The sequence below is a fragment of the Brienomyrus brachyistius genome, chromosome 9 (genome assembly GCF_023856365.1).
Source record: "Brienomyrus brachyistius isolate T26 chromosome 9, BBRACH_0.4, whole genome shotgun sequence".
NCBI lineage: Eukaryota > Metazoa > Chordata > Actinopteri > Osteoglossiformes > Mormyridae > Brienomyrus > Brienomyrus brachyistius.
Genome location: NC_064541.1, coordinates 16,830,322 through 16,851,321, shown reverse-complemented (window position 1 = coordinate 16,851,321; position 21,000 = coordinate 16,830,322). Strand labels below are relative to the sequence as shown.

Here is a 21,000-nt window from a genome sequence, read left to right as displayed (position 1 = left end):
ACAGGTGATTCTGCAAATAGATAGAAACATTGATTTGTAACAATCCATTTGGTCTCAGAGAAGCCTGCAGTTTAAGTCCCTCCAGGTGGGTGTGTGATGGGAGTTAGCGATGCTGTTGTAGCCTGGAGGACTATATTAATGCGGAAATGGGCAACACTGTACTTCATGGGGCACAGATACTTAGTAACAAAATTACTGCTGATGTACACATTATGAATAAATTATGAACAAATATAGTTGCTACTTAAAATATGCGTCATGATTCATTAAAGATGAACAAATATGATATCAATATTTAACTTTTTACTGACTTCCTTTTGGTAGTTCCTTCAGTAGTTCACAAAGGATTAATAAATACAATAACAAATGTAGTAACTGTTTGATATAAAAGATGCGTCACGATTCATTCATGATGAATTAACATGGGATCAGTATGTAACTAAAACTTAGTTTGTAGTTAATTAACACATAAGTAATAGTATTATATTATATTATATTATATTATATTATATTTTTCAGTAGTTTTTTAAGACGGTATGGGAATAATAAAAAGCAACAGTCATAATAATTATTTTCTTATGTTTTAATGTTTTTTTAATTGTATAACCAAGTACAAAACTTGCTTACTTAACAAATCACATCAAGGAACACGCAATGAGCTCTTTTAGTTAAAGGAGGAAATCAGCTCCATATGGATCGCCACTTCCCGTAAAAACTTTGATGTCTCAGTTTACTTCCTCAGAACTGGGGGTATATATGGAAGGATCTCTCTGACCCCGATTCAAAGAAGCAAAGCCTTCCTCTCTATTCAACAGAAGCTGTACGTACCAAAACTGGAAAAGTAAGCATTTTACTGTTTCATTCATTTTCATGCTTGGTCTGCATTTTATAGAGGTACCTGGTTTAATCTTGTGTATTGTGTTTTTTTGCTTTTGACGTTGTGTACTGTGGTGCAATATTAATAAATTACAAATAGTAGCGATGTGAATTAAAGACAATAATATGACTGCATAACTAGTCGAAAGAAGCATAGTTCTTTAAAATCCATTCAGGAGTAATAGGATGAACACTCGATGTATCGTTAACATGTAAGCCATTATTCAGATCATACCGAACTATACAAGAAAATCGTTCTGTAATTCGAACTGTCAGTGGAGCACTTCAGCTTCAGGTTTTCAGAAACTCGAGCAGGGTATTGAAAATCTAGTAGAATAACGAGTTTTATTACAGTAACTGGTGTAGGGGCACATTAAATAAACTATGCGTTTCAACTTTACAAAAAAAAAGCTTTATTAACTGTTACATGATAAAGTTAGGAGTCTCGTTTTTTTGGGGGGGGGGAGGGAGGGGGGCTTTGGATTATTGACAAAGTATGTTAAAGCTTTTCACTCAAAAAGCCAGATGCATTTCTTTGTACATGATGAACAAAACGCGCACTAGTTATCACGTGACATGTGTCCATGCCTTGTGTGGGATATTTCGCAGCATGCTGCTGTGTGGAAATGTACTTCTGCTGCTGCTGGCCCCTGCACTGGCCGCCTCCTCTGAGGAGCTGTCTATGGACGCACAGTGGCAGAACTGGAAGGTCATGCACCGGAAGGAATACAATGGCCTGGTAGGAATGCTCTGTCTAAATGGATTCATCTCTGTGAGCCAAATAGGCTTCAATTGTTTAAGAAAAGTTTGTTTCCCTTCTATGTCGAACTAAATAAGGTAAGTCAGTAGGTAAACTGTATTTAACAGTTACATTCTGGGTACAGAAAGGTGCCATTTTAGGGTCATAATTCAGCTTACATCTCTCCCATAACCTGCAGCACATTAATAAAATGTTTTCACAGGATGCTAGTTTACTACATGCAAACTTCAGTCTATAATAGCAAACATTTACATCTGAGGATGTGAAGGGAGATACATCTGGATTTCTACTGTCATAGAGATCATACTTATTTAAAAGCAGAAGAAAAGTAATTCTTATACTACTGTGATACAGAAGAACTGAAATATTACATACAGTAGAGGGTGAAGGGAGGGGGTGGAGCCTCAATGAAGGGGGTGGAGCCTCAAGGCAGGGGGTGGAGCCTAACCCAGGCAGCATAGGACAGCGGTAAGCTTCAGTGGTTGGTCCCAGGGCACACATGGCTATACAAAGTAGGCAAAGGAGGGGCACCAACTACATGTCTGCGGGTGAAACTCATCCAACATGGGAAAGACATGCAAACCCCCAACCCTGGAGCAGCAGTGCTCCTCAGATGGTCAGATCTCTGCTGGGCCTTTAAGGACCGCCCTTAACCTCCCAGAATGCTCCAGGGCACCAGATAACTTTACTGGCCCTTCATTCTCAACTCTGTGTCAGTGTGTGTGTGTGTGTGTGTGTGTGTGTGTGCGGATTAGGTTTCTATTACTTTATTGGGACCAAATGTCCCCCACAGTGTAATAAAAACCTGTTTTTTGACATCGTGGGGACCATTTTTCAGGTCCTCACAAAGATCTGTGAATGCAGTCTAAAATGTAAAAAAGCCAAAGGTCTCGTATTATATTTGGTGACTCATGGTTAAGGTTAGGGCTGGGTGGGGGTTAAGGTTGTCATGTTCGGAGTTTTCCCCATAGAAATGATTGGAGAGTCCCCACAAAGATATAATTATAAACTTGTGTGTGTGTGTGTGTGTGTGTGGGGGGGCGCGCGTGTTAAAGGACAGCAAGATGGGATATGCAAAGACGTGCCTTCTGATGTGCCTGTACTTGTGCAAATGCCACATAGAAGATCTGTTCATTTGTTGTCTCAGTCTAATATCTAGTGAGTTATGGCAGGAATAGCAGGTGGCACACTGAGTGTGTCTGGCTTGTATCCCACCAGGACGAGGAGCCGATCCGAAGGGCTGTCTGGGAGAAGAACCTACAGCTGATCAATACCCACAACAAGGAATATGAGCTGGGCATGCACTCCTACGAACTGGGCATGAACCACTTCGGCGACATGGTGAATAGCTGGTCCTTTGCAGCACTCACTGCATTTCATTTCTAGCCAGTTCTGGTAGCTGTCAGCTCTTTGAAATGCTCTTTACAGTCATCCAATAAGACCTATACTTACTCAGCTAAATCTGTAGATTAAGCCAAGTGTGTCTCGCTGCGACCTGTAGGAAGACGAGGTTTGATATCCAACCCAGTCCAGATCCAAGCACGCCTACCGTACGCCACCTCGCAAAACTGGCGATCATGCCAGCCATTCAAGAAGCACTTTGCCACGCGTGATGTATGCATGTCACACTTACATTCTCAAGAAGCACTTTGCCAACTTCGTCGTTGTGTGAACATCACAGAGTGTCACACGGCATATTGTTTTACAGTAAACCTTTGCCTTTTTAATAAGTAAAAAGAGTACACTGTACAATTACAATGAAAAGTACAGTACATAAACTAGTAACATAGCTGTTTATTAATATACTTTATTATTATGTTTTATCACCCTTATCAAGTACAGTATTATATATTATTATTAATCTTATAAATTATCCAAAATCTTATAGGTCCACCATCTTATAGGTCGCTGTACGGTGCATGACTGTGCATCATTGAGGGGCACATCCACAGCGGTCTCATCAGGACTGTATTTAAATGTTTTAAGACTGTCTACCTTTTCTGTTTGTTCGTTTGTTTGTTCGTTTTCTGTCACCTATATGATGATGATCAGCGACTTTGCTTCGGCTCACACTTCCGCTTCTGCTGGGAGATGTGTTGGATGTAGGCGTGGCCTTTCACATTACGATAGGGCCGCGCCAGACGCTTCTCTGTTAAGCTGTTTCAGTGTCTTGAAGATTCTTTTTATCAATATGGTTCGGAAGTCTACAGCTTGGAAGTCATCCCACTGATCAAGAATATTTTGTTAATTACTTAATATGTTGTTTGCATTTTAGAATGACTAGTGATTTGCAAATAACAGTGTAACTTATTTCATGTGAATACTTTGAGCACAGCTTTGAATAAGATAAAAGGCATTTTTACCACAACTAAAGTGCTGTTGTTGAGGGTGATGTTGTTAGTATTCTAGGGAGGTTTTAGTTGTGCAGAGCCGACAGGAACAGCCACAATGCCTTACTGTCTCCTGGTGCTCCTCTCAGACCCCTGAAGAAGTGACGGAGAAGATGACAGGCCTGCTGGTCCCACCTGGCAGGAATCGCAACAGCACATTTATCCCTGACGCTGACCTGAGAAAGCTGCCCAAAGCCGTCGATTACCGCAAGCTTGGTTATGTCACCTCAGTGAAGGACCAGGTCAGGCACTGAAGTAACATCGATACATTTGTTAGCGTTACGCTTCTGTGTATGTGAGTGTGTCTTACAATCACTTAAAAACATACATTTTCGAGGAAAAGCTTGTGTATTGGTGTTCATACATCTAAATATTTCAATAATCAAGTATAGTACTAATAAGTTAAATCCTTGTGCTCTGGCTTTGATATATTAAAATGTTTCAGTAACCAAGTATAGTAATAAGTACTACAAAAGCACGATAAGTATATTTATTTTGCTAAATTGTCAAAATCCCTGTCAATGTAAGTACTCTTTAATTTATCCAAAAATACACAAACTCAAATATGAACACCATCTGTCCTTCACTGAGAGAGGAAGAGATGGTTTCCAGATGTAGCGCATTTCATCTAAATTACTGCTACGTCATTGTAGTTTGGTTTTAATTGGCTGCACCAGCAAGAGTAGTTGATTGACAAAGATAAATGATTTGTTTTGCTGTTGTAATATTTAATTAAGATGCTGTACATTCTCGCCATTTACACTTGTTTGTTCGAAAAGTTATGATCGATTAGTAACGGTTAATATTTTTACAAGCCTTTTTCATAAACTATACCAGAAAAATTCCAAAGAGATTCTTACATGCAAGCCTGCCCCTTGGTGGAGAGAAGTGTGCGGCGCATGCTGACACTGGGTTTAATTCTCGTTATCCAGGGCTCTTGCGGCTCTTGCTGGGCCTTCAGCACAGCTGGAGCCCTTGAGGGTCAGCTTATGAAGACCACAGGGCAGCTCGTCTCTCTCAGCCCCCAAAACCTGGTGGATTGTGTGACTGAAAACAGCGGCTGTGGGGGAGGCTACATGACCAACGCATTTGAGTACGTCGAGGAAAACCAAGGCATCGAGTCTGAAGAAGCGTATCCTTATGTGGGACAGGTAGGATTCAGAGTCATGGGTCCAGATGATAAGCATCTTTCATTATAGATTTTATAAACACAGAACCAAGCTCTTCTGCAGTATGACAACAAACACTAAACACATAGATACACATAAATATGGAGGGCATTGCCCCATATATAACTACAGAACAGGGCCATAGCCAGAATGTTTAGAATACTGAGGTAAAAAGGCGCAGCCTGTCCCTTGCGTGCCCCATAATGGATGGTGTTTACTGGAGTTGCAGAAAGCATATGGACCTTGGTGTCCTCAATGGTAGGTACAGGCATGTAACGGAGAGCTCACTGTTCAACATATATAACCAATGTCGTATATTTGAAAAATATTTTATCCTACCTAATACAGGGTCTTGATATAAACATATGTTCATCTTCCAGTCATTCATCCATTACAGTCTATTCCAATCTGCACAAGCGAGGCAAACACCCTGAATAGGATGCCAGTCCTTCACAGGGCACACACAGGCATACACTCACACATATGGGCAATTTAGACACGTGCGGATCACCTACCTGAAGGTTTTTGGATAACTGCAGGAAACTGGAGTATCCAGAAAACCCATAACTTTGGTGTAACACACAACACGACTCTTTAAGTTTCAGTGATGGTGATAGAACAAAAGTGCAATGTCATTCTCCACTCCCCCTTAGCTTCTCTTTTTTCGGTGATGTTCTCTCCGGTTGAGCTCTCTGCGTATCTAGGTCATTGTGAGCATCCCAGACTGACAGGCTCTCTCCCTCAGCAGGGACAGTGTGCCTACACGCCGGCCGGCCGGGCAGCCAGCTGCCGCGGCTACCGGGAGATCGAGGAAGGAAACGAACTGGCGTTGCAAGCTGCTGTGGCCAAGGTGGGGCCTGTGTCTATCGGCATAGATGCCACCCAATACAGCTTCCTGTTCTACAAGAGAGGTGAGATGCCGCTGTTCCCTCTGCAGGGTCGGTGAAACCATTACTTTACAATAACGAATACTCTGATTAAGCTGCTCAGTAATCTTATCGAACTGAGCTTCCAGGTGGTATTTCAGTACATTCAGTACATTCAACCAGGGCCATGCGTGGGGGTTGGGGGGGGGGGGGGTGGGCGGGGTCGGGGGAGTGTGCCCACGCACCTGCACATTTTGCCCAGATTTTTTTGCCCAATTTTGAGTGCCTTCCATTTGCGGTCCTGAATGCCCCTTTTTGATCACCAACGCCCAAGTTAGCCAGCTGGTTGAATTTTGTTTGGCCCTCGCTTGCCCCCTCAGTGGAAGGGGACCCCCTTTGTCCCACAAGCAATCTCTACACGGCCCTGCATTTACCTGTATTTTTATATCTATAGTATTTAATGTGTAACTGTGGTGTGGTTGTTAAACCTGTTGTAGATAATAATAATAATAATAATAATAATAATAATAATAATAATAATAATAATAATAATTTCCTCCATGTGGATCAATGAAGTGCACCTGCATAAGTACAGTAGTATGTTGATGCGTTGTTGATGTGCAATACTGGAAATCATTACAACAAGTCATTAGCAGAAAACTTTGTGTTAGCAGTGAGAAATTATTAATTTAAGGTGATGAAAGAGAATAGGAGTCTCAGAAGTAGGTGAGTTGTAGCCAGAGGGGCATGAAGCAGAAACAGCCAGAATTAGCGTATTCCAGTTAACATTCTTCCTGCCTACTGCTTAGGCGTGTACTACGACCGCAACTGCAACAAGGATGACATCAACCACGCAGTGCTGCTTGTGGGCTACGGGGTCAACAAGAAGGGCAAAAAGTATTGGATCGTGAAGAACAGGTGAGCCTGCATCTAGATGTTATGTCCTTCTCAGACTAGAAGCAGTTTCCATTATTGCAACTTAAACAGCTAATAACAGTTAATTTTATTGTTGTACTGTAAGAAACAATGTAGTCCTGAAATAACTTTATTTGAGGATTCAAGGTGAAAAATTCATTACTTTCAACATAACAGCACTCAGAATCTCTAATAGGTAGTGGTGTAAATCGTTGGTCCCAAGGGAATTTGATTTAATTAAGATTATTGAGGAAATGGCTCCATACATTGGATTGAAAACAATGAATAGATTGATCATGGACATCTAGTTATAATTCATGCATGCATTTACCTGCTTCCTATTCAAATGTCATAGACATCGACAGACTCCTGAATTCACATCTTAACCATCTGTAACTTTGAAGTTACGTTCCAGGTTTTCTGATTGATTTAAGTGTTAATATTTTTTGATTTACTGGTGAGCTGTAACTGCCCTGATTCTGACCGTCTCTCTTTTGCACAGTTGGAGCGAAAGGTGGGGAAACAATGGCTACATCTTAATGGCACGGAACCGCAACAACTCCTGCGGTATCGCCAACCTAGCTAGCTTTCCCATCGTGTAGTGGGGAAATTATATTATTCCAACACCCTGAAGCCTTACGCCTGAAACTGATGCCATTGTAAAATGCAGTTACAGTTCTGTAAGCCTTCACATAAGGTTCTTGTGCATATCAACGGCATATCAGCACTTTTGGGTGGATTATTGTTTCTGTGGTTTTCTTACAGTACATCTGTACTTTGTTACAATCTGTTTTTAAGCTTATTATTACCATAATGTACTGAGTGTGTAGTTTTAACATTGCTGCAGCTAAATAAAACTAAAATTAACAAATGTTACTTGAAAAGAGTAATTTTCCTGTGGCCATTAATACATATGTGTAGTAAAACATTTTAATTGTGGAACAGTAAGAACAGAATTTGTCTGAAACTACTTTTGTAAATTGGTTGCAAATGCAATGTTACTAACACTGAATAAATTAAAAATAAACACATCACACTGATTTCCTGATCACTCATTTCAGTCTTTTCTTCGTGTTTTTTCCAAGGCAACTTACATTAGAGAGAAGAGTTATATGTATATATTTATAAGTACTCTGTGGGATTTGAACCTACAACCCAGGGCGGATTAATGAACAAGCTTCCCTAGGCTGCAGCCCAGGGCCACAGAGTGATCAGGGGGCCCCTACTGGCTGGTTTATTTTTTTTAATTATTATTATTTTTTAAAGTGATCATTTATGGGTTGTTTATTTATTTGCAAGTTGGTGCTGAATGTGTCACGCCCAGCTCGTACGATCCTCGTGTGTGCCACGCCCCCCCTGTGTGTGCTTCCCCGATCGTACCCAGCTGTGCCCTGTTATCTTGTCGATTTCAGTCCCCGTCTTGCCTCAGTTCAGTGTCTGTCATTGATGTTAGTTATCGTCTGATGTTTCCTGTCCGTAGTCATCGCAATAAACCCCTAGTTTCCCCGACTTTGGCCTTCCTGCCTGATCCTTGCCTGCCTGCCTGTCTGTGCGCCTTACCCACGTTCAGCGATCGTGACGGAATGGGGGGCCAATTTCTAAATGTGCCTTTTTGAGCACCTCCTCTTATACCATTGTGTATTTTCTGGTATGCATATCCATAGTGTGTTTTCTGTGTATCCATAGTGTGTTTTCTGTGTATCCATAGTGTGTTTTCTGTGTATCCATAGTGTGTTTTCTGTGTATCCATAGTGTGTTTTCTGTGTATCCATAGTGTGTTTTCTATGTAAAATGTGAAAGTGTAAACCTGCCGGTGTGTTGTGTTTCTCATGTCATTGCTCTTGTTTGAGACAGCATCAGAAATTTTGTGGAAATTATTTTATAGTTATTAACATTTTTATAGTTCATTCTTGTATTGTTTTGGGGGAGTGGGGGGCAGAAGAGGGGGCTACGGAAAGAGCAGCCTAGGGGCCCCCGAAATCGTTAATCCGCCACTGTCTACAACCTTTGCATTGTCGGCACAAAGCTCTACTGGTTGAGCCACAAGAACTCAATGGACCCATTTTCTATCCAACTTATCAAGTCCAGGGTCATGATGAGTCAGCAGACTTTCTCAGGCAGCCTTGGCCATGAGGCAGGGGACGCCCAGGATGGCATGGCAGTCCATTCCAAGGCACACACCATGTGAAACAACGATAAGACACAACTGCTTGCACTGTGGAAGAAAATAGCCAAGAGGCGAATCAAAACCCACAGACCAAGAGGTGTGAAACCACATTTCTTACCCGGGCCATCATGCTAATGTAATCCAATGTAGATATTCTTTCATTACAATGCATTTTTAGATTTCAAATTAGTTCAATTTACATATAATATGACATACAGTGTCAATAAATGGGTACAGCCTTGGTACAGTTTTGTTCCCCAAGGTGCAAAATATTCCTCAGAGTCTATTTCTGTACCTTAAAAGGTACATTTACCTACAACTAGGGTGCAACTGGCAGACGCCTGAGAATATAACCTCAGTGATAAGTAAGTGTACCCTCAAAGGTATAAATTAGTACTTTTTCTTGATCAAAACTGAAATTCAGCAACACTAATTCAATAAGGATTTTGCTATTTAGGCATACTTGCATTATATAAAGTTAAGGCAGCATTTCCGTTTCCTGTGACCTGTCAGAATCACGGAGTAGTTGTGATATCAAGCGTGTAGATCTGGGTATGAAAGGTAGGGACCTGTCTGTACAGATATTGTAGGAATATCCTGTGTTTTTAGGGGGGCGGGGGGTCCAGGGCTGATTTGTTCCCTACCACTGTAGAAACCAAACCTACACCGTTACATGACGTATCCATACTTTTTATTTTTTTTTTTTACAGGTATCAGCTTTTCCCTTTCTTTAAAACGCAAAACTCTCAACATTACATTTCGTCATTAGATTCAGGTACCTGTGTTCGGCACCGTGTGATTTACGATGTATGTAACGAATAGCTGACCTAGAATGAAACGGGGTTTTTCCTTGTGTTATTATATGCTTCAAGAAAGAACCAGTTCTTCGTAACTTGCTCACGGGTTGCAAAAAATTTCCGGGTTGAAAAATTCCTGTCCTTTAGAAACTTTACAGAAAGACAGCATACCATGCAATTTAACTCATAAACCAAGCAATTCACATCATCAAAACAGCGGTACCAAATTTATTACTCAGGGAATTAAATCACTAACAATTAGAGCTTGAAGAAACGTAATTATTAAGTAATTATTTTACTTTATTCTCATTTACTTTCCCTGTATTTTACTATTTTTCGTTACCTTTACGTATAGCATAGCATACATGTAACTGCATTGCATATGAAGTCGTCCTTGACATTTATTTATCTTTAAGCTTTGTTAGGCTATATGTGTTTTTATATCCTCATTCAGTTCGTTAGGCGGTAAAGGATCGGGCGTGTAATTCATTGTTGGTAAAAGGAAGAAAAAACACATCAAGCGTGTATGAGGTTTCAGTCACATGACAGTACAGCTATATGAAGGCAGCGCTTCCCGAAAGTTAAGTTAAGTAACTTATCTACAGGTACGAAGAACTGTGTCTGGCGCGCTTGGTAGGTAAATGACATCTTTGATTTTTACAAATGAAACAATTACAGTTAAACGGTGTATATACATGTTTAACTTTGTAAAAGGTTTCTGAGAAGTATAGTTGTGCTTCAGAGGTTAATAGGTTTACTTTCACTTTTTTACACTCGCAGCCGCAACGCTTTGATTGACGCTGTATTGTATGCATTACTTTTCCATAAATATACAGTACGGGATACCATTCGCTTGAATGTCTGTTGCGATAAATGAGTACGATTCGTTTTCTTGTGAATTATGGGTGGATTTGCTTTTTATTCTTATGTGCTGCTCTGCGCACTTCATTTTGTGGAGGACTAATAAAATACCAATCTTTACTTTCGTTTAATCCTTCGAAGTGGGATCATTCTTTTGAACGTGATCTTATTCTATAGTCAAAGAATACTTTATTCAATAAGCTTTTCATTTATAATCTTGTCATTACCACAGGAAACACCGCACACTATACAATAGCCCAGTTTCGCTACCGTTTTTCTTCCTCGTCTTTTGACATGCCGTCGGTTATTAATTACATCTTTTGACTTATTAAATCATCGTGTTTTTTTATGAACGGTGGAGACACACACATATAGATAGAAGGTGTGCTGTATTTTTTTCATTCAGACATACATACCGCTAAAGTGCTATTTAATCTCACCAAACAAATAATCAGTTGCAAGGAAGTATGACATGGTTTTCGACCATCTCGTTATAACGAGATTTGCGTATTCATTATACATCTTTAATACATTTAAATCTGTTGTATTTGTATAAATTGAATTTGCACACAGTTAGATGTTAACTGCATTTCACTGGCTCTGTACCTGTGACTCTGTACCATCTGTACTCTACTCTGTACCTGTACTCAGAACACTGACAATAAAGCTGATTGTAATCTAATCTAATTATGGTCATTCAATAACTGTAATAACAAATACACGTATATAGTCGGTCCTCCTACAACGCGTAATATTATACCGCAAATCTCAGTCGGACAGAAATCACTATGCATGCGAACTACAACGCAATATTGCCTCAGCACGAAACACGACTTGCACACAAAAACAGCTGTCCAAGACAACCATACGAATCCTTCTTTTGAACCGGTTCTTTTCAAATTTAAAAGAATATAACTTTTTGTACATGCACGCATAGCACATTGACAGTCTTAGATTCTACAAATGAAAATATATATATATTTCATTATCGTGTAAAAACACATCGCAACCTTTAATTGGCTTACATTTGCTTTTCGTGCGCTGTCTATAATCATGTTACCTTCGGTACCCCTCCGCATATTCGTGGTATTTGACACATAACCATTATTTGCCACTGGTATCACTGTTTTAATTATTGAATTACTTTGGATTGTCATTAGTTACAAAGTTTTGGAGTCACATTCTCTTAACCCAGTGGTTCTCAAAGTCGGTCCTCGGGACCCACTGCCCTGCTTGTTTTCATGCTATCCCTGCCCCACACACAAGTCCCAGCTGTCTTTCAGCTTCTGGTTGACTGAACACACCTGATCCAGGTAATCAGCAGTGTGTAGGGCAGGGAGAGCTGGAAAACAAGCAGGGCAGTGGGGCCCGAGGACCGACTTTGAGAACTACTACCTTAACCCTAACTATCCCATTGGATATATGTATTTAGTACGTGATTTTAGTGAAGGTGAGGTTTTTCCAGAACGCTTTAGTCGCACTGTAACAGGACTGAGTGTACCACCTAGCCTTCATGATACGGTCGGTCTTCTTGTTATAATGAAATAGGTATTCAGTTGCAATGAGATACACTGCGTGTCAGGATAACATTCTCACATGAGTCCGTCAGTTACAGTAAATGCCCCTGATATAGTCAAACTCCAAATCCATATAGATTAGCTCAAAAAAAGGATAATGCTCACATACATGAAGATATACGGTATCAGAAAGTATTTACTTAGGGTATTCACTGTAAAGCTATCTGAAGAAACCTGCTGTTTTAAAATACCTTTACTTTCACTTCCCTCCCAGAACATCTGGCTTACATTTTAACACAACGCAACTTTCCCAGAAAAGGTCTTGCTGTCAGGATGTGGAAAATCCTGTTTATTGCCGCACTGTGTGGAGGAACAGCAGCCCTGGTCAGTCAAGACCTGGATCAGCACTGGGAGATGTGGAAGAGCACGCACAACAAGTCCTACCTCAACAAGGTGAAGTCTCACAAATTTCACTAAACATGTGTAGCTACACCTGACATGGGCTTTAAATCAGTAACTACTTCAAAGTTTTGATTAAGTGGGATGTGCAGAATGAATTGGAGCCTTACAATATGCCAATAGGAATATTTGGGATTTTACTGTTGAGCCTAAATTATGCTCCATGTGGGGACAGACTGAAGAGCTGAAGCGGAGGCAAACTTGGGAGAAGAACCTCCAGCTGATCACCCTGCACAACCTGGAGTTCTCCATGGGGATGCACACCTATGATCTTGCCATGAACCACCTGGGAGACTTGGTGGGTCGTCGGCTTGTTGTCAGGTTGTAGCCATTGCCAGATTATCCTTAAAGTACAGGGCTGCATGTTAAATTATCCACATGATAATCTGTTATTTTTATGAAGTTTCACAGCAAATACATCTTTCTATTGTGATATATGTGATATATTTTTGTGCTGCCTTTTGTTTGTGTGCTGCCAGAGATCATTGAGGAAGATTTTGTCACCTCTGTTGTAGACCAAAGAAGATATTTTATCTTCCCTGGCTGGTACCCACTTTCCTTATGGTCTTCAAAGAGGGCGTTCCACATTTATGGGATCTTCTGCGACGGTCTTGCCAGATTCCATTGACTGGAGGCAGCAAGGTTACGTCACGGATGTCAAGAATCAGGTAAGAAAATGAATGGCAACTCCCACACTTTAAACCATAAACTCAGCAGAGGTGGAAATTTATGGTCCAGAGAATAGACGCCCAGATGGAGATTTTGTTTCAACCAACCAGTTGAGTATAAAGAATCACAGTCACAGAGTCACAGATACTCAACTGGTTGGTTGAAACAAAATCATGGTCTGGACTTTTACGTTCTGGACCTGAAATTTCCACCTCTGATACTCAGGTGGTCGTTCAGATAAGTATTTCTCAAATTCTTCCATTCCAGGGTCCATTAAGGCCCTCAGCTTCGAAACCACACCCCCCACAAAAAAAACTTAAATTTTTACACATCGTCCCAAAGTAAAATTTCAAATTAATCGATAAAATTGATTTATCGCCTAGCTCTAGTTGTAAGCGAAAAAAATAATTATGTTTTTTTTTCTCAGTGTATTAGTCTTTCACCATGGACCAGTCTGTAACCCACAGTTTAGGAAATGCTGATTTAGATCACATGATTGTCTCCTAAAGCTAATGACAGTCATGTTCATTTAACCTCAGATTACACTGATTTCACAAACACACACCACAAAAAAAGGTTGTGTTCCCGAGTTCTTGCTTAGTCATTACTCTAGTGTTTAGTGTCAGCTGATTATTCTAAGCTTTCTCAATATTACTTTAAACTAGGGTTACCATATATGGCGAGAAGAAAAAGAGGGCGTGTCCGGGGATCAGAATATTAATGAGTTTCCACGTTCACTAACCAACCAGGCAACATTCCTCTCATGAATATTAATGTACGGGCAAACCCAGACGTATGGTGACTTTACAGTTCAGTGATGTGTCTAGCTTGAATGGCGTTGTATTGCTGCCTTTGCCTTCACTTGGTACTCCACTGTGCAACATTGGGTCATATGGGTTGCAGCGTTAAACCCGGGCCAAGAGTCGATGTTTGAAAAACTACACGGCTGCCCAGACAGAGGCCCGAAAAGAGGATGTGTCTGGGGAAGCCAAGATGTTTCCTAACCCGCCTTTAAACCGTGATCTGTGTAGTAAGGTATCATCTTTTCCAGGGCGCTTGTGGATCTTGCTGGGCATTTAGCGCAGTGGGAGCCCTTGAAGGCCAGCTGATGAAGACTCAAGGGAAGCTGGTCTCCCTGAGCCCTCAGAACCTGGTGGATTGCTCCTCCAAGTATGGCAACAAAGGATGCAATGGTGGTTTCATGACTCAAGCCTTCCAGTATGTCATTGATAACCAAGGCATAGACTCTGATGCCTCCTACCCCTATACGGGCCATGTGAGTTTGTTACATCTAAAGTGCTTCCATGGTTATATGTGCTCTGTCTGTATGAGGGCTGCCGTGGTCATTTTCTGTGACCCTTTTTAGGATGATCAGTGTAAATACGACCCTGCCAACCGAGCTGCCAACTGCACATCATACAGTTTTGTGGCTAAAGGCAATGAAGATGCGCTGAAGGAAGCCGTGGCCACCATTGGACCCATATCTGTGGCCATCGATGCCACCCGACCATCATTTATCTTATACCGGAGTGGTATGTGGATTCTTGGGATATGATCGCTGACTTTTTGGAATTTTTAAGGCTGGGAATTGATGGAAATGAATTAATATTTTTGCATGCATGCATTAACGAGATCAATGAAATGGTAACGCACTACAATAGTAACAGCATTACGACTTTAAAAACGCATTAACTCGTTAATTTTCCTAGCTCTAGTAATCTTCTGTAGTGTTTAATCCAAATGCTTATTTGATGGTTTTTCAGTCTAAGTGAATGGTGCATTTGTTCATAAAATATATAGACTGAACATACACATCTAACTTCCGCCTCTAATTGTTTTTGCGTGCTGATGGTGTTACTTTTCCCAGGTGTGTACAATGATCCTTCCTGCAGTCAGACTGTAAACCATGGTGTACTCTTAGTGGGCTACGGAACACTGAGTGGTGATGACTTTTGGATAGCGAAGAACAGGTAAAGCAATTTAAATTATCATTATTATTATGAGAAGGAATACAATCAAATTTAGGCTGCATGGTTTGATAAATGTATTCTCTATCCTTATTAGGAATACAGTTCATTTAACATTATACCTAGATTATTCTGTTTAAATACATGCCTGAAATGTTGTTTTAAATAAGTATGCAGTATTTCATACAAATGCATATTTATTCAGATTATTTTAGTTTCCATATTGTGGAATATATTGATAAAAGGGTCAATTTGGATATAAATGAAACATTTCTTAGCCATTTACTAGCATTTAGTTGCGTAAATGTTAATTGCAACACATTTAATATAGTCATATTTTAGTTAAGCTCGACTCCCCCAGCAGTTTTTTTCTGAAAAATTCACGTTTATCTAAAGGAGCACAAACATTATTCAGACACAATAATGACATAATCTAATGAGATGCACAGTAATTGTTAAATGAGATGGTTTAGAAATAATGCAGTTAGTTTTGAATTCTGCATTGATGACTGAACCATAAGCCTGACATGCACTTATATACTTACTTGTCGTTTCTTTTTTAGTTGGGGACAAGGTTTTGGTGACCAGGGATATATTCAAATGTCACGGAACAAGAACAACCAATGTGGCATCTCCCTCTATGCCTGCTACCCCACCATGTAGGGCCTGAAAGCTGAAACACAAACAACCAAACTCAGCACCCGGGAAATGTTTTCAAGTCTATAAGTCTATAAGACTAATACTGTGAGGCAGTACGCTAACATTCTATAAATAATAATTTTTACGGTTGTGGGATCTCAAAATTTTTACACGAATGCCGATTTTTGCATGATTATTTAGCATTTTGTACAGCCCAACAAAATCTTTTAGAAAAAAAATGTCATATATTAATATGCATTTCCAATAATTTAATGATAACTGTGCCAAGGGGGGTGGCATGGAAGTTTTGGAGAGGGACATGGGTTCGAGGCCAGCCCCTTTATTTTTATTTTATATTTTATGAGGCATGTTTACTGTGTGGGAGTGTTATGGGTGTATAAGAGTCAGGCTCTTATTGCTGTGCAATTTGCTCATTTAAGTCAAGCAGGGGTTTCTAAGTATTTCAGACCACTGAGCCAAAAAGATCACCCAGCTCCATCCTTCAGTTCCTGTCCAGAAGAGCCGGGTTTTACAATCATTTTTAGCAGAGATATACAGTATTTGCCTGTTGCATTTTGCAGGAACGGGTTTGTTTAAGGAACATCACCGACGTGGGAATCGTCATCCTCTAATTTCATTTCCCTTTTTCTTGTTTTGCTGCTTTGGGTTAGCAGCAGATCTCATTTGTTATTTAAACCCGAATTCTGAAAACAGTGAATTTTCAACTCCATTTTTATTTGAATGTCAAAGATAACCCAGACTTTTTTTCCATTTATTAAAGTAACTAATTAACTTTCATTTGAAAATTCTAGCATTAAAATGTACCTTACTGTCTCTTGTATTTGCTAAGAACTACAGTGAATTATATTATAATCAACATTTGATTTGAGTCTTTTGTATGTTGACTCTTATCAGATACATGAAATACATGTCAGATACAGCATTTGAAAACCGTACGCAAGACAACGAAATATGTATATATATAATATATATTGACAGATATAATATATATTGACAGAATTTTCAGCCAATAGAAATAACTTTCTGGCATGCCTGCTCTATTGCACACATCACCGTTTCACAGACACACTTTTCGATGCTTCCACTAATCTAAAGAGTCAGTTAAATGCCCCTGATATAATCAAACTCCAAATCCATATAGTCGTAAAGAGACTCATGTCTCGATTGGAATGGTGATGGGGGAGGGCATTAAGAGATGACATCTGACGGACGAAGCGCGCTAATTGGTTACCCTGACTGCAAGTTTAACGACATGTTATTCACACTCAATGTAGGCACATTGTACATGTGATTTTACCGAGGATGGTTGTGACCTTGGCGTGATTGGGTAACTAATGTCACGTCAATGATATCATGTCTCTGTGTGGGTCAATTAACCGTGTCAGAGTGGACACCCTGATTCCAGATTGCAAACTAGATGGGCTATCACTCTGAAGTATAAGATGGGGAGGGGGGCGAGGCTGGGCTGCCCTCAGGTGGCCCCACTGGAAGCCCGAGACAGGGGGAGTGGAGCATTCCATGGAGTATGAAGTAGGTGCACGTCTAACTTTGTACAGTATCAGTACAATTAGTAAAATCAGTAAAATCAGTTTTAAATTTTATGATAATTTATTTCTATTGTCCCAAATGCCTTAATAAAAATTACAGTTTGGGTCAGGTGTATGTTGTACTCTCAAAGAAACTGCCTTCAAAGACATCCGCAAACTCCATGATGTTTGTACTGCAGCTGGAAACTGTGTCCTGTTATACTGACAGGACAGACTTGGTGAGGTCCATAAGGCGGCATGCTTTCAGTGCCAAAGTGGGAGGTGCTTGTGTCTAACTTCTAACTGTTCCCCACCATAGCCTGTTAATCGTCACATAGTTCTGTCCAGATCGAGGTCTTTGAAAAGCTTCTGGTATCGGCACGTTGGAATCACGATCACTTGTGCACCATCGTCCAATTTAAATGGAATGGTGTACTGCTGTGGGCCAACCTCAACTTCTGCGAATGCTTGTCCATTTATTCAATTCAATTCAATTAAAATCAATTACATTTTTATGGTGCATTTTCACAACAATACATTGCTCAAAGTGCTTTATATTATCCCTGCCCTAAACCCCCAGTGAGTAAGCCAGTGGCGACAATGGCAAGGAAAAACTCCCTAGAAGGAAGAAACCTTGGGAGGGACCAGACTCAAAGGGGGAGCCCAACCTCCAGGGGGCGGCGCGAGAAGTCAAATAAGCCAGATGGTATAGTTTCTATTCACACTGTCCCAATTGTAATATTTAGGTATCAAAGCAAGGGACTGGCAGGTGTTGGTGTTTCAAATAGCGGGAGGAACAGCGACACAGCAACAGGGCAATTAGGAGAGACCAGAACGGTACCACAGGTAGTAGAGATCGTAGGCAGCCCAGGGGGAGTAGGGGAAATAAAATGTGCAGTTAGCCAAAGTAGGGGAAACTAGAGACAGTGCAAACAGTTAGGTGAGTGCAGTATGTGGCTACGGCAGCATAAGTAGGAAGGAAAGGGGGTCCCTGAACGTCAGCACTCCAGTTCCACAAGGGGGTGTGAAGCTAGAGTGCCAGACTGATAGTTCAGTTTATCCAAAGCCAATGGCACCGATCCCCACCCAGCTCTACACCTCACACTACAGGTCTGACTGGGAGTGAAGAGTTAGCTAGAGCTAGAACTAGACTTGAGCATTTGTAATTCACTCAGAGTGAATCTGAATCTCACACATCTACTGAAAGACTCTTCCACAGGTGAGGAGCTCTATATGAATGTTATGCAGCCTGCCGTAGTTCTTGTCTGTATATACAGATAAGATGCATATATACACACAGACAAACACACACACAGAGGAATCATTTTCACGCATGACTTGATCTCCACAGAGTTGTGACCTTAACCTCACTGAAGGTCTTCGGGACTGAAGGAGGCTTTATGGAGGTTCAACTCACTTGTCAGTACAGGATCTCGGTGAGAAATGAATCCAAATCTGGATGAAAATAAAGGGTGAGATGTTGCGTAAGCTTGTGGAAACTATGCCATGACGAATGTGCGCCATAATAACCGCTAAAGGCGGTACAAAGAAAAAAAAGATCACATTGACCGCGAGACACGCTGCGCCTCTAACAGATGTAATCACACTCCAAAGTTTTTATGAAACTCAAGAGCCCTGTCTTCACCAAGTGCACGTATCTAGCTAACCCCAGTCACACATTATGGGCAATGCAGAGACGCTAATGAGCAGAGATGCTTATAGAAGTTTCCTTTAAGACAACAGGTGAAGCAGAATTTCATCAAAGGAAAAGCAAAAGAAATGTAACAAACATGACATAAAATATCATTTTTAAGCAAAATGTAAAATCACAATGACCATTTCCACCTGAATCCAAAAATGTTTCTTATAATCTTAGCATAACCAGGAGGGCTGGAAAGCCAGTCGACCTTGAACCCCCAGAGATTTTTTTCTCCTTATTTGGGAGTTTCTGGTTCCTCCGGTCCATTTCCCTGTCTTTCTTTCTTTCTTTCTTTCTTTCTTTCTTTCTTTCTTTCTTTCTTTCTTTCTTTCTTTCTTTCTTTCTTTCTTTCTTTCTGTTTTTGTTCATATAACAATGGATACTGGATAATGGAAAAATGCTACTCACCTTGCATTCTGTTCCTTAGATAATAAAACCTGAAACCTCAATAAAAGGCTTCAGCTACATGTTCTCTGCTTCCATCTCTGACGCAAAGACCACCTACTACCAGGAAAAGATCACCACCACCACAAATACACACAAGTTATTCTCCACTTTCAATGACCTCATAACCCCCCCTCCCCCTGCACCCACCACCCTGATTTTATCACTCACTTCCGTGAGAAAGTGGCAGACAGCAAAACCTGGTTCTCCACACCCATCACCCGCATGGATCACTCCATGTATGGTCCAAAACTCTTCAATGTGCGGCCCTCAGTCAAATCTCCAAAGTTCTCATGAAGAACATCCTCATAGCGTTGGAGCACTTGCCAGACGTGACCCACATGTTGGTCAGGGGACGCGGAGTAGATGAGGATGTCATCAACGATGCAGCATGTCGGCCAAGACCTCACTTATAAATGCCTGGGAGATGGATGGACTGTTGGTCAAGCCGTCTAGTATTACACAGAACTCATACTTAGCAGGAGTCTTCCACTCGTCCCCAGCTCAGATGCAGATGAGGCTGTAATTGATACGCAGGTCAAGCTTCATGAAGATGCGAGATGATTGAAGCTGTTCTAGGGCAGAGGGGATGAAGGCCAGCAGCTCACGGTGTTCGAAGGTGATGCCGTTCAGGCCCCTATACTTCTTCTTCACAAAAAAGAAACTGGAGGTGACAGGGGAGGTCAACAGGCAGATGATACCTTGGGCCAGCAGCTTCCAGGTGTAGATATCCATCACCTCCTGCTCCATGGAGGAAGCGTTACAGGACAGGGAAAGTGACAGTTAGTGAAGTACCCTGACACCCAGGCCCTGATCTCCCCTGCTGCCCAGTCAATGTGGGGGTTGTGTGCCTCAGCCATGGGTGTCCCAGGATGATGTCATCACAGATGGGCGGGAGGTGTGAATGGCATGCCCCGGTTCCCTACGGCAAGGGTAGAGCTGGAGCTGGAATCATTGTTGATGTTCAGCAGGAGAGAGCGGGACTGCTGATATCCATAGACTCAGGCTCAGATGGAGAGAGTGACTGGTCAGTGGGGGATGACATGGTCAGGACTTGGGAGCGGCGGCTGTCCCGGACTATGTCGTCCAGTGAGATGAAGAGCTGTACATACTCGTCAAATGCCTGGGCTTCACCACGGCAGGCCAGCTCTGCTTGGAGGTTTGGGTCAGTGCCCGCCGGTCTCGCAGGCAGGAGGGGAGCCAGTCTAAGGGCATCCTGGAGCGAGCACTGTGTGTCTGCTGGGCCCATGGGGTTCGG

The 21,000-nt window shown here is 41.3% G+C and overlaps 2 protein-coding genes across 5 annotated transcripts; both read left to right on the top strand.

Moving 5' to 3' along the window:
• The first annotated feature begins 726 nt into the window (after nt 1-726).
• Nucleotides 727-8,016, top strand: ctsk (cathepsin K). The gene is made up of 8 exons (XM_049024555.1): nt 727-841; nt 1,486-1,615; nt 2,855-2,977; nt 4,116-4,268; nt 4,959-5,177; nt 5,941-6,106; nt 6,871-6,979; nt 7,479-8,016. Exons 2-8 carry the CDS (start codon nt 1,487-1,489, stop codon nt 7,576-7,578), a joined length of 999 nt encoding a protein of 332 aa, XP_048880512.1. The 5' UTR covers nt 727-841; nt 1,486; the 3' UTR covers nt 7,579-8,016.
• A 2,400-nt stretch (nt 8,017-10,416) lies between these two features.
• On the top strand, nt 10,417-16,934 carry LOC125748447 (cathepsin S-like). 4 transcript variants are annotated; one of them, XM_049024563.1, is made up of 8 exons: nt 10,417-10,573; nt 12,593-12,771; nt 12,953-13,075; nt 13,293-13,445; nt 14,498-14,722; nt 14,813-14,978; nt 15,314-15,416; nt 15,977-16,934. In XM_049024563.1, the coding sequence occupies exons 2-8, from the start codon at nt 12,652-12,654 to the stop codon at nt 16,074-16,076; spliced, it is 990 nt and encodes a 329-aa protein (XP_048880520.1). In that variant the 5' UTR covers nt 10,417-10,573; nt 12,593-12,651; the 3' UTR covers nt 16,077-16,934. The 4 variants fall into 4 exon arrangements, with proteins under 4 accessions (XP_048880520.1, XP_048880521.1, XP_048880522.1 ...); XM_049024564.1 differs by having other exon boundaries at nt 10,457-10,577; XM_049024565.1 differs by having other exon boundaries at nt 10,462-10,573; nt 12,633-12,771.
• The last annotated feature ends 4,066 nt before the right edge of the window (nt 16,935-21,000 follow it).